Here is a 14,614-nt window from a genome sequence, read left to right as displayed (position 1 = left end):
CAGGAAAATATCGGAGCCCATCATGCACCACGTCACGGTCACTCAGCATGGCAGAGGGTCCTACCACTGCTCTAACTATGGTGTGAACAAGGTCTGAAGGTGATGTAATCCATCTCACAGCCAGGCTTCCACACAACCGCCTAGCAGGACAACTAGTGCAATGTGAACAAAGCCATACTGTGAGCCACACCCATATCAGACCATGTGATGGAGGTTAACAGGTGCAAAAGAGTGTTAGAATGCCAGGTAAAGGCACACACACTACATATCAAACAAGACAGAAACACAGAAATATAGTGGCAATACTGGAGGAGCGGCTCAACCCCTAACACTGTGGCGTGTCTTTCATTGGGGGAGCAGCCCCACCGCATGTGGACCGCAGTAATCGACTATCCCCAGCAAAATATGCATACAATGGAGGATGTCGGCGCGGTCCACATGCACCACAAGAGCAAACTACATAGAATGTAGCAAATAATCATATGAAACACAGAGAGAGAATGCACCAAACAGAAATGCTACTGACTATACTGGGAAGTCATAAATGCAGGTATTAAAAGCTGAGACTTTCGCCAATATATTCCAGTCAGGAAAATATCGGAGCCCATCATGCACCACCATAATAGGTTGCCTGTCAGTTTTAGGCCGAATGCACACGGCCGTGTTCCGCGGCCGAGAGCGGTCCATGGTATGCCGGGCTGGATTTCTGTTCAGAGCAGGAGCGCACGGCGTCATTGGTTGCTATGACGCCGTGCGCTTCATGTCGCCGCTGCTGTACAGTAATACACTGGTATGATCTAAACGAGTGTATTACTGTACAGCAGCGGCGGCATGAAGCGCACGGCGTCATAGCAACCAATGACGCCGTGCGCTCCTTCTCTGAACAGGAATCCAGCCCAGCATACCACGGACCGCTCTCGGCCGCGGAACACTGCCCTGTGCATTCGGCCTTACACTGACAATACTGCATACTGTGATAATACTGCATAATACTGGGCAATACAATATTATTTCAGTGTATTACCTAAGCCAGGCATCCTCAAACTGCGGCCCTCCAGCTGTTGTAAAACTACAGCTCCCACAATGCCCTGCTGTAGGCTGATACCTGTAGGCTGTTCGGGCATGCTCGGAGTTGTAGTTTTGCAACAGCTGGAGGGCCGCAGTTTGAGGATGCCTGACCTAAGCTATCTGGAGATAGGATTTAGGACTAAAACATAAAGTAAAAAAAGTACAAAAACGGTTTTAGAAAATTAAAAAATAAAATCATGCAAAACTGTCCAAAGGTCAATTGATTATCAATTTCGAAGTCCACTTTTTTTTGGGAAAAAAAAAAAATGAAGAAAAATTGTAACTGTCAACTTCAAGTGATTGGGAATTGAGCTGAAATACTTCAGCACAGGAAACTACACGGTGTAGGGATCCTTTTGCTTCCAGCCATTCACTGTATATTCTGCCCGTCTCAGATAATCAGTAGGGGTGCATGCGGCATGTTGGACCCTCAGTCAAAATCTGATATATCTGATATAGTCTCAGTGACTATACTCAGGCCACCAAAATACGCCTACTGTATTGTCCGCTTTGACCTATCTATTTCTTTGTAAGTACAGTACTTTTACCCAGTAAGGGTCAAGATTCAGGATTATTCTTTCGAACAAGAGAAACTAAAGTTGATGGAGATTTGTCAATCTACTCTTGTCCCAACACTGGTATGAGCTTCTTTGGAACAAGAACCGCAACGTTGCTTTTTTTATCCGGTTTTAATGCAACTTTATTACTTTGTCAGCTTTTTAGTTATATTTCAATTCATAATTTCGTATTTCTATCTCACAGCCCTAGAGATGGTAGAATGGAGTCATCAGGTTTGAGATTCTCAAAGTGATTTACATTTCGAATTTCGAATTTATTACCAACTCTCATTGATCCCCTGTTGCTGCCTTTCAGATATTGGTCCTGTTCCCACTGCTCTCCACTTTTCAGTCCTGACTCAACGCCCGCTGAGGCCTGTTACCTCTACATTCAATGACTGACTCGCTGAGCAGGTCTTTTCTGGCATTTCCAAAGTGTCGAGCCGGACCAGGAAGTGTAGAGCAGCAAGAATTGGACCAGCGTCAGAATGACAAAGACAGAGCATAGGTAAGTATGAGTACTATTTTTGTTTGTTTCGTTTTAACCATTTGTGGCAATTCCTAAAAATGATATCACCAGAAGACCCCCAGACAATAAAATGGGTATGCTAGGTCAGAGATGTGCAGCAGTTTAGAATGATTCACATTATGGAAAATGAATTGAATGTTTAGAATTTTCTCTTGTGTTTTATTGTGTTTTGTTTTTACCTTTTTTAGATGATTTTTGAGAAGAGCATTGATTTCCTCTATTTGCATGCAAAGAATTTAAAGACAATACAACTGTTATTTGTTGTAGTTTTCAATTACATGGTGAATTAAATCTCCCATAGGCCTTGGGTTACGTTCCAGCCATACACATGCCTGATCACCCACTGGGACAATATTCTTTATTATTCACTTCTGCCTTATATAGTCGGAAACGCCATCTAGAACAGACTTTGAATTACACTGCAAACATCTGCTCTCCTTGCAAAATCTTTTTTTTTTTTTAAATGTGCAAAATTTCTTTTTTTTTTTCAAAATTGGACAAGAAATTCAACAAAAATTTCAATAACTGAGTACAATAGATTGGTGGTGTGTTTACAATAAACCCTGTGCCAAAAGTGCCTAATTACTGCCCTGAAATTGAGTCATTATTTGGTTATTTGCACCCTGTACTATACTACTGCTTCCTAGGAGCGCATACGTAAACTGTTCTAAAGCGGGATTGAATGCCATATTACCACACTTGGCTGTGGTCCCAATTGCCTCAAATTATATTTTCTTCTGAAAATGGATTGAGCAGAAGCATCACTTCACGAAGAACAAATGGTATTTTGAAACCTTGATGAGCTTTATTGTGCTTCTTCCAAAAAAGGATCAAATCAGAGATAAAAGAATGTCTCCAACCAACAGGGCGGCTTTACCTAGGGGGACACCCCAATTATAAGTGTGCATCTCTAGGGAGCCCTCGAATGGTGGGGGTTGGATCTCTGTGTTCCATGTCTGGTGTGTCACATTTTTGCCACTTTGTACCAAGAAAGGTCCCTCATGCCGGAAGCCAATGTCAAACTAAAGAGGAAACATTTATCAACTGGTTTATGCCAGAAATTTGGGGTAAAAAAGTAGACAAATTTGGCACATGACCCACATACACAAAGTTTTTTACCACATTTCCAAAAAGCAAAGAGGGTGTGGGTGATGTCGGGCCAAGAATTTATGACCCAGCCAATTTTTTTTATAACCAACACCAGGAAACCGTTGTAGACTATACCTGAATCTACAGCAGCTCCCTTGCTGGTGAAAATTTCAGTTCTACCACATGGACCTGCACAGATGAGCCACAATTATCAAGAGATGCATTCCTCTTAATAATTATGGCACGTCTAACACCAGCAGGGGTTAGGCTACTTTCACACTCGCGTTTGGTGCGGATCCGTGATGGATCTGCACAGACGGATCTGTTCAGATAAACGTCTGCATCCGTTCAGAACGGATCCGTTTGTATTATCTTTAACATAGCCAAGACAGATCCGTCTTGAACACCATTGAAAGTCAATGGAGGACAGATCTGTTTTCTATTGTGTCATCTGTTTGGCTCAGTTTCGTCAGACGGAAACCAAAACGCTGCAAGCAGCGTTTTGATAACGGCCTCCAAAGTGGAATTGAGACGGAACGAAGGCAAACTGATGCATTATGAGCGGATCCTTTTCCATTCAGAATGCATTAGTGCCAAACTGATCCGTTTTGGACCGCTTGTGAGAGCCCTGAACGGATCTCACAAACGGAAGCCAAACGGCAGTGTGAAAGTAGCCTAAAAACGCAGATCTTAGTAACTGTATCCCGAGATGCCCATTAGCTGTCAGATGAGCATTTGTTTGGCAACATCTATTTCTATGGACTACCCATCATATGCGGATTGGCCGAGGCATGCATTTATTCTCAATAGGGAAAGGGTATTAACCTATTGCCATACCACTGGTGGCGGCTTATCTTATGTAGACAAAAGATTGGGCATGTTGAATTTATGATGAAATTATATTAAAATTAGTTAGCACACCACCATACACCCACCCACACACTCCTCAGGTAGGTTCTCCATGTCTGATAGCTCTGTATTTGACATACAACCTTTTTTTCAATCTTTCCAGATTTCCCTTACTTTTTTATACATTAATCACACATCTCTTCACCTTATTTCCACCCTTACTCTCCTAAGACATTTCTCCATCAGCTATTTTTCATAATGGGGTATCACACCAAGAGCTTTGTGGACCATACCATCTGACACACCCTGTTTCTACCATATACAATGAACTTCTAAAGAATATATTAATGATTGACCTCTGATAATCAGCTTGTGCTTTTTTCTTGTAAAATTGAATATTTCTAGTAAAGATATGTTGGTAAAAAAAAATTAATCATGTCGATAGGGTTGAGACTCTGGGAATTCTTTTTATAAAAATGTATAGAGTTGAGCGGACCCTGGATGTTCAGGTTCGGCCAAATTGAAAAAAATTTCGGTTCGGGACCCAAACTTGACCCGACTGACCCCGAACCCGAACCCATTGAGTCAATGGGGACCAAACTTTTGGCCACTAAATGGCTCTAAAATAGCCCTGGAAAGAGCTAGAGGGCTGCAAAAGGCAGAACAATGTGCTTAAGAGCATGGCAAATGCTCTTCAAACAAATGTGGATAGGGAAATGAATAAAAAAAACATAAAAGACCTTAAAAAAATAAAAATTAGGAATGATGTAGGAGGAAGAGGTTGAGGAGGCGGTGAATGGGTGGATGTGGCCGTGTAGGCTCACGTGGCATTCTAGGTGGAAGTGGCGGCGAAAGAGGAATAGGTAGCCAACACAGATGTGTGTTATTTTGCATTTTTACATAGGGGTATCCCCCAAAATATTGGGACATATATTAAAAAAAAAGAGGAATAAGTGCACTTGAGTACAAGGATGGATGGTTGAGGCTGTTACAACTGTCTATTCTGCACAAGGTACAGACAAGTCTTGTGGGATCCAGGCCTGGTTCATTTTAATGAACGTGAGCTTGTCCACGTTGGCTGTGGACACGCGGCTGTGTCTGTCTGTAATGACGCCTCCTGCCATGCTAAATACACGTTCAGAGAGTACACTGGCTGCAGGGCAGGCCAGCACCTCCAAAGCATACAGGGCAAGCTCTGGCCATGTGGACAATTTGGAGACACAGAAGTTGAATGGGGCAGAACCATCAGTAAGTACGTGTAGTCGTGTGCACAGGTACTGTTCCACCATGTTGTTCAAATGGTGCCTCCTGCTAACACGCTCCATATCAGCAGTTGGGGACGGTTATTGCGGCAAGATGACAAAGCTTTTCCACATGTCGGCCATGCTAACCCTGCCTTCTGAAGTGCTGGCGCTGACCTCTTCCTCCTCCCCTGCCTTTGCCTTGTGCTTCCACTTGTCCCCCGGCGTCAGTCGGGAATGCTCTCAGGAGCGCGTCTACCAGTGTGCGCCTGTAGTTGCGCATCTTCCGATCACGCTCCAGTGAGGGAATTAAGGACGGCACATTGTCTTTGTAATGGGGATCCAGCAGGGTGGCCACCCAGTAGTCAGCACACGTTAAAATGTGGGCAACTCTGCAGTATGTAGTCGCTCATGTGTGCCAGGCTGCCCAGAGGTAAGGACAAGCTGTCCTCTGTGGGAGGCGTATCGTCTGCATCCTCCGTATCCCCCCAGCCACGCACCAGTGATGGGCCCGAGCTGTGTTGGATGCCACCCCGCTGTGAACATGCTTCATCCCCATCCTCATCCTCCTCCTCCAGTAGTGGGCCCTGGCTGGCCAAATTTGTACCTGGCCTCTGCTGTTGCAAAAATCCTCTTTCTGAGCCACTTCTAAAAGACTGGCCTGAAAGTGTTAGAGATGACCCCTCTTCCTCCTCCTCGTCCTGGGCCACATCCTCTTCCATCATCGCCCTAAGTGTTTTCTCAAGGAGACATAGAAGTGGTATTGTAACGCTGATAACGGCGTCATCACCACTGGCCATGTTGGTGGAGTACTCGAAACAGCGCAACAGGGCACACAGGTCTTGCATGGAGGCCCAGTCATTGGTGGTGAAGTGGTGCTGTTCCGCAGTGCGACTCACCCGTGCGTGCTGCAGCTGAAACTCCACTATGGCCTGCTGCTGCTCGCACAGTCTCTCCAGCATGTGCAAGGTGGAGTTCCACCTGGTGGGCACGTCGCATATGAGGCGGTGAGCGGGAAGGCCGAAGTTACGCTGTAGAGCAGACAGCCGGGCGGCAGCAGGATGAGAACGCCGGAAGCGCGCACAGACGGCCCGCACTTTATGCAGCAGCTCTGACATGTCGGGGTAGTTGTGAATGAATTTCTGCACCACCAAATTCAGCACATGCGCCAGGCAAGGGATGTGCGTCAAACCGGCTAGTCCCAGAGCTGCAACAAGATTTCGCCCATTATCGCACACCACCAGGCCGGGCTTGAGGCTCACTGGCAGCAACCACTCGTCGGTCTGTTGTTCTATACCCCGCCACAACTCCTGCGCGGTGTGGGGCCTGTCCCCCAAACACATCAGTTTCAGAACGGCCTGCTGACGTTTACCCCTGGCTGTGCTGAAGTTGGTGGTGAAGGTCTGTCGCTGACCGGATGAGGAGGTGGTAGAAGAGGAGGAGGAAGCCGAGTAGGAAGAGGAGGCTACAGGAGGCAAAGAATGATGCCCTGCGATCCTTGGCGGCGGAAGGACGTGTGCCAAACAGCTCTCCGCTTGGGGCCCAGCCGCCACTACATTTACCCAGTGTGCAGTTAGGGAGATATAGCGTCCCTGGCCGTGCTTACTGGTCCACGTATCTGTGGTTAGGTGGACCTTCCCACAGATGGCGTTGCGCAGTGCACACTTGATTTTATCCGATACTTGATTGTGCAGGGAGGGCACGGCTCTCCTGGAGAAGTAGTGGCGGCTGGGAACGAAGTACTGTGGGACAGAAAGCGACATGAGCTGTTTGAAGCTGTCCGTCTCCACCAGCCTGAATGACAGCATTTCGAAGGCCAGTAGTTTAGAAATGCTGGCATTCAGGGCCAGGGATCGAGGGTGGCTAGGTGGAAATTTACACTTTCTCTTAAAGGTTTGTGAGATGGAGAGCTGAACGCTTCCGTGTGACATGGTGGAGATGCTTGGTGACGGAGGTGGTGTTGTTGGTGGCACATCCTCTGTTTGCTGGGCGGCAGGTGCCAACGTTCCTCCAGAGGCGGAGGAAGAGGCCGAGGCAGCAGCAGAAGAGGGAGCAGGAGGGGCCTGAGCCCTTTCTTGGTTTTGAAGGTGCTTACTCCACTGCAGCCCGTGCCATGCCAGGGAACTCCTTGAAGCTGCCTTTGGTGTGCTCGGTCCCTGGTGACGGTGGCCAGTAGCAGGCGAACTGTTTTGGCGACGGCTGCTCTGCTTTTGTACTCTGCTCCCGCTTTTGCTAGGCTGTTGGCTCGGTCTCACCACTGCCTCTTCCTCCGAACTCTGAAAGTCAGTGGCACGACCTTCATTCCATGTGGGGTCTAGGACCTCATCGTCCCCTGCATCGTCTTCCACCCAGTCTTCCTCCCTGACCTCCTTTTCGGTCTGCACACTGCAGAAAGACGCAGCAGTTGGCAGCTGTGTTTCGTTCTCATCATAGACATGCTGAGGTGGTATTCCCATGTCCTCATCAGGAAACATAAGTGGTTGTGCGTCAGTGCATTCTATGTCTGCCTCTCCTGGGGAAGGGCTAGGTGGATGCCATTGGGAAACCCTGCCAGCAGAGTATTCAAACAGCATAAGAGACTGCTGCATGACTTGAGGCTCAGACAGGTTCCCCGATATGCACTGGGGTAATGTGACAGACTGATGGGCATGGGTCTCAGGCGCCACCTGTGCGCTTTCTGCAGAAGACTGGGTGGGAGATAATGTGAACGTGCTGGACCCACTGTCGGCCACCCAATTGACTGTACTTGCTCAAACCTTACCATCCTTAGAACGGCATTAGGCCCGACCAAATATCGCTGTAGGTTCTGGCATCTACTGGGACCTGAGGTAGTAGGTTCAGTAGGACGTGTAGCTGTGGCAGAATGGCCACGTCCTCTCCCTGCACCAGAGGCTCCACCAACACCACCACCACGACCATGACCGCGTCCCTTATTAGATGTTTGCCTCATAGTTAGCGTTCACCAAGCAAAGTAAAAAGTGGTTAAGTCTGTTAAAAATAATTAACCGCCAATAAAAACCCTGTATTGCACAAATTTTTTTTTTTTAAACTCTATATAACAGCGGTATTTGTGGCCTAAATTTCACAGTAACTTATGCACGTCTAATCCCAGATGTGCAGTATATCAAAGTTTTTTTTTAACCTCAGCAAGCAAAAAGCTGTATTTGTGGCCTAAATGTGACACTCACTTATGCACCTATAATCCTAGATGTGCACTATATAAAACAGATGGGTTTTTTTTCACCCCAGTAAGCAAAAAGCTGTATTTCTGGCCTAAATGTGACACTCACTTATGCACTTCTAATCCCAGATGTGCACTATATGAAACAGATGGGTTTTTTTTCACCCCAGTAAGCAAAAAGCTGTATTTCTGGCCTAAATGTGACACTCACTTCTGCACGTCTAATCCTAGATGTGCACTATATAAAACAGATGTTTTTTTTTCACCCCAGTATGCCCCAGTAAGCAAAAAGCTGTATTTCTGGCCTAAATGTGACACTCACTTATGCACTTCTAATCCCAGATGTGCACTATATGAAACAGATGGGGTTTTTTTCACCCCAGGAAGCAAAAAGCTGTATTTCTGGCCTAAATGTGACACTCACATATGCACGTCTAATCCCAGATGTGCACTATATGAAACAGATGTTTTTTTTTCACCCCAGGAAGCAAAAAGCTGTATTTCTGGCCTAAATGTGACACTCACTTCTGCACGTCTAATCCTAGATGTGCACTATATGAAACAGATGTTTTTTTTTTTACCCCAGTAAGCAAAAAGCTGTATTTTTGGCCTAAATGTGACACTCACTTATGCACGTCTAATCCCAGATGTGCACTATATGAAACAGATGTTTTTTTTTCACCCCAGTAAGCAAAAAGCTGTATTTCTGGCCTAAATGTGATACTCACTTATGCATGTCTAATCCCAGATGTGCACTATATGAAACAGATATTTTTTTTTCACCCCAGTAAGCAAAAAACTGTATTTCTGGCCTACATGTGGCACTCACTTATGCACGTCTAATCCCAGATGTGCACTATATGAAAAATATGTTTTTTTTTCTCCCCAGTAAGCAAAAAGCTGTATTTCTGGCCTAAATGTGACACTCACTTCTACACGTCTAATCCTAGATGTGCACTATATGAAACAGATGTTTTTTTTTCACCCCAGTAAGCAAAAAGCTTTATTTCTGGCCTAAATGTGACACTCACTTATGCACATCTAATCCTAGATGTGCACTATATGAAAGAAAGGTTTTTTTTTACCCCAGTGTCTCAAAGCAGTATTTCTGGACTTGCAGACAGGCAGATATCCTGTGCTGGTGCACTATCGTTGCATAAAATGGCTGCCGATTATGTATTGATATTGACTAAAGGAAAAAAAAGTTCGTTTTCAGTAGTAATTGGCTCAGGTCAGGCTTAAAACAATTGTGCACTGCACCCACAAAATACATTTGCTGTAGATCGCTGAGTAAAGAAGCAGTTCTTCATAAGATTTCTCCCTGATCTCTCCCTCTTAGCAGCTGCAGCCTCTCCCTACACTAATCCGAGCAGAGTGACGGGCGGCGCTACGTGACTCTAGCTTAAATTGAGGCTGGGTCACATGCTGCAGTTGGCCAATCATAGCCATGCCAATTGTAGGCATGGCTGTGATGGCCTTTTGGGGCAAGTAGTATGACGCTTGTTGATTGGCTGCTGTGCAGCCTTTCAAAAAGCGCCAAGAAAGCGCCAAACACTGAACTCGAACCCAAACTTTTACGTAAATGTTCGGGTTCGGGTCCGGGTGCCGAAAAACCTAAAGTTCGGTACGAACTCTAAAAATGTTTCAAAAATAGAGTCTTCTGTATGTTTGTTCTGTTTTAAAAATAATTTGTATTAATATTGTTCTTTTTATTTTTCAGATATTTTACGTTATTATTCAATTTTACAGCCCTATGCCAAAAGCCTTAAAAGTCCAAAGGAAAAAAAATAGATGTTCTCTCTGGGAAGATTGGCAGTATTTTGCAAGTGATTGTCAGGACGTTGGAATGGAAAATAATGACTTTTTAGAAAACCCGAATTCTGTCAATTGTCTTCAGTTTCCCAGGTAGAAAGAACTGTTCACAATGTAATAACTTACAATGTTTCTGTAATTCTGTTTTACAAACTTTACAGTTTATTATCATGTTTCATACAATGTTGTATGACAATTTAAAAAAAATATATGCCCAGTCTGGTTGTACCTGGCATTGGTTTATTACACATAAAGGTGACTAAGGTAGACCAAGAAGCTAAATTTTCACCTTTAAACAAAAAAAAAAAAAACAAGACATTTTATTCTGTCAAGATAGATAGATAGATAGATAGACAGATCAGTGGCATACATAGAGAAGTAAGGGCCCCATAGCAAGGATCAAACCAGGCCCCCCACATAGGACAGATGGGTTTCTGCCTAAACCCTTTTCAATGACGCTTGGGCCATTTTTCCACTGCCTCATCTGCTAAAAGTTGTTTCTTTAGAGCAGGGGTGCACAACCTGCGGCCCCCAGAGCCATGGTTTGTGGCCCCCTGTCCTGCTGGACAGAAACACAGCTGATTGTGCCATCAGCTGTGTTTTTTCCTGGAGTGCCGCACAGCAAAGGATGACAGCTCCTGCTCCTGCACTGAAGCAGGAGTCTGGAGCAGAACAGGTCCCCGACTATTAGTGAGAGTGGGGGAGCCGAGGAGAACGCAGACGCAGTTTAACAGCGCTTCTGTCTTCTCCTCAAGGAGCGCTCTGCAGTTTAACCGCCTCCGGACCGCCTAACGCAGGATCACGCTCCGGAGGCGGCTGTCTCAGGCAGAGTCACGCATCTATGCGTCATCTCGCAAGACGCGAGATTTCCTGTGAACGCGCGCACACAGGCACGCGCGTTCACAGGATCGGAAGGTGAGCGAGTGGATCTACAGCCTGCCCGCGGCGATCGTTCGCTGGCAGGCTGCAGATGCGATTTTTTTAACCCCTAACAGGTATATTAGACGCTGTTTTGATAACACCGTCTAATATACCTGCTACCTGGTCCTCTGGTGGTCCTTTTTGCTTGGATCGACCACCAGAGGACACAGGCAGCTCAGTAATAAGTAGCACCAAACACCACTACACTACACCCCCCCTGTCACTTATTAACCCCTTATTAACCCCTGATCACCCCATATAGACTCCCTGATCACCCCCCTGTCATTGATCACCCCCCTGTCATTGATCACGCCCCTATAAGGCTCCATTCAGATGTCCGTATGTGTATTACGGATCCACGGATCGGATCCGCAAAACACATGCGGACGTCTGAATGGAGCCTTACAGGGGGGTGATCAATGACAGGGGGGTGATCACCCCAAATAGACTCTCTGATCACCCCCTGTCATTGATCACCCCCCTGTAAGGCTCCATTCAGACGTCCGTATGTGTTTTGCGGATCCACGGATCCATGGATCGGATCCGCAAAACACATACGGACGTCTGAATGGAGCCTTACAGGGGGGTGATCAGGGAGTCTATATGGGATAATCACCTCCCTGTAAGGCTCCATTCAGACGTCCGTATGTGTTTTACGAATCCATGGATCGGATCCGCAAAACACATACGGACGTCTGAATGGAGCCTTACAGGGGAGTGATCAATGACAGGGGGGTGATCACCCCATATAGACTCCCTGATCACCCCCTGTCATTGATCACCCCCCTGCCATTGATCACCCCCCTGTAAGGCTCCATTCAGACGTCCGTATGTGTTTTGCGGATCCACGGATCCATGGATCGGATCCGCAAAACACATACGGACGTCTGAATGGAGCCTTACAGGGGGGTGATCAATGACACGGGGGAGATCACCCCATATAGACTCCCTGATCACCCCCTGTCATTGATCACCCCCCTGTCATTGATCACCCCCCTGTAAGGCTCCATTCAGACGTCTGTATGTGTTTTGCGGATCCATGGATCGGATCCGCAAAACACATACGGACGTCTGAATGGAGCCTTACAGGGGGGTGATCAGGGAGTCTATATGGGATGATCACCCCCCTGTAAGGCTCCATTCAGACGTCCGTATGTGTTTTGCGGATCCACGGATCCATGGATCAGATCCGCAAAACACATACGGACGTCGGAATGGAGCCTTACAGGGGGGTGATCAGGGAGTCTATATGGGATGATCACCCCTCTGTAAGGCTCCATTCAGATGTCCGTATGTGTTTTACGGATCCACGGATCCATGAATCGGATCCGCAAAAAACATACGGACGTCTGAATGGAGCCTTACAGGGGGGTGATCAATGACAGGGGGGTGATCACCCCATATAGACTCCCTAAACACCCCCCTGTCATTGATCACCCCCCTGTAAGGCTCCATTCAGACGTCCGTATGTGTTTTGCGGATCCGATCCATGGATCCGTAAAACACATATGGACGTCTGAATGGAGCCTTACAGAAGGGTGATCATCCCATATAGACTCCCTGATCACCCCCCTGTCATTGATCACCCCCCTGTCACTGATCACCCCCCCTGTAAGGCTCCATTCAGACGTCCGTATGTGTTTTACGGATCCACGGATCGGATCCGCAAAACACATACGGACGTCTGAATGGAGTCTTACAGGGGGGTGATCAATGACAGGGGGGTGATCACCCCATATACACTCCCTGATCACCCCCCTGTCATTGATCACCCCCCCTGTAAGGCTCCATTCAGACGTCCGTATGTGTTTTGCGGATCCGTGGATCCGCAAAACACGGACACCGCGGATGCGCAAAACACATACGGACGTCTGAATGGAGCCTTACAGGGGGGTGATCAATGACAGGGTGGTGATCACTCCATATAGACTCCCTGATCACCCCCCTGTCATTGATCACCCCCCTGTAAGGCTCCATTCAGACATTTTTTTGGCACAAGTTAGCGGAAATGTATTTATTAATTTTTTTGTTTTTTTGTTTTTTCTTACAAAGTCTCATATTCCACTAACTTGTGTCAAAAAATAAAATCTCACATGAACTCACCATACCCCTCACGGAATCCAAATGCGTAAAATTTTTAGACATTTATATTCCAGACTTCTTCTCACGCTTTAGGACCCTAAAATGCCAGGGCAGTATAAATACCCCACATGTGACCCCATTTCGGAAAGAAGACACCCCAAGGTATTCCGTAAGGGGCATATTGAGTCCATGAAAGATTGAAATTTTTGTCCCAAGTTAGCGGAAAGGGAGACTTTGTGAGAAAAAAATAAATAAATCAATTTCCGCTAACTTGTGCCAAAAAAAAAAAATTCTATGAACTCTTCATGCCCCTCATTGAATACCTTGGGGTGTCTTCTTTCCAAAATGTGGTCACATGTGGGGTATTTATACTGCCCTGGCATTTTAGGAGCCCTAAAGCTTGAGAAGAAGTCTGGGATCCAAATGTCTAAAAATGCCCTCCTAAAAGGAATTTGGGCCCCTTTGCGCATCTAGGCTGCAAAAAAGTGTCACACATGTGGTATCGCCGTACTCAGGAGAAATTGGGGAATGTGTTTTGCAGTGTCATTTTACATATACCCATGCTGGGTGAGAGAAATATCTTGGTCAAATGCCAACTTTGTATAAAAAATGGGAAAAGTTGTCTTTTGCCGAGATATTTCTCTCACCCAGCATGAGTATATCTAAAAGACACCCTAAAACACATTGCCCAACTTCTCCTGAATACGGCGATACCACATGTGTGACACTTTTTTGCAGCCTAGGTGGGCAAAGGGGCCCACATTCTACTTTGTATAAAAAATGGGAAAAGTTGTCTTTTGCCGAGATATTTCTCTCACCCAGCATGGGTATATGTAAAAAGACACCCCAAAACACATTGCCCTACTTCTTCTGAGTACGGCGATGATGCAAACAAGCGCTGATTAACTTTCTTTTCACTTGAAATAGAGCAATGTAACAATGCGGCCCCCAGACCAAAAAAGGTCGTGCATCTCTGCTTTAGAGGGTAGAGTCCCAACCAAGTTTTCACCCACCAGTAGAAGAGGAGATGATCCCAACTGGGCCCCCTCTTGCCCTGGGCCCCATAGCAGTCACATGGTCTGCCGCTATGGTAGTTATGCCCCTGAGATGGATATAAGATAGATAGATAGATATGACATAGATAAATAAATAGATAGATATGTTGCCAACTTTCCTGAAAATTCCAGAAAGATTCAGAAACAAGTGGAGACCTCCCTGTGCTGTGCAGAAGATTTCCAGGAGTCTTTTTCTGGATCTTTGCAACTGGATTCTGCTGGAAAGCTAC

General features: G+C 46.1%; 1 protein-coding gene across 1 annotated transcript in view; it reads left to right on the top strand.

Annotated features, from left to right (window-relative positions):
• USH2A (usherin) overlaps positions 1-14,614 on the top strand; it is a 1,179,609-nt gene that overhangs the window by 85,641 nt on the left and 1,079,354 nt on the right. Inside the window, exon 6 of the mRNA XM_040430191.1 lies at positions 10,235-10,419. Coding sequence (XP_040286125.1) covers positions 10,235-10,419 — 185 coding nt within the window. The remainder of the gene's footprint in view (positions 1-10,234; positions 10,420-14,614) is intronic.

The sequence above is a fragment of the Bufo bufo genome, chromosome 4 (assembly GCF_905171765.1).
Source record: "Bufo bufo chromosome 4, aBufBuf1.1, whole genome shotgun sequence".
Classification (NCBI taxonomy): Eukaryota; Metazoa; Chordata; class Amphibia; order Anura; family Bufonidae; genus Bufo; species Bufo bufo.
This window is presented reverse-complemented; position numbering and strand designations above follow the sequence as displayed.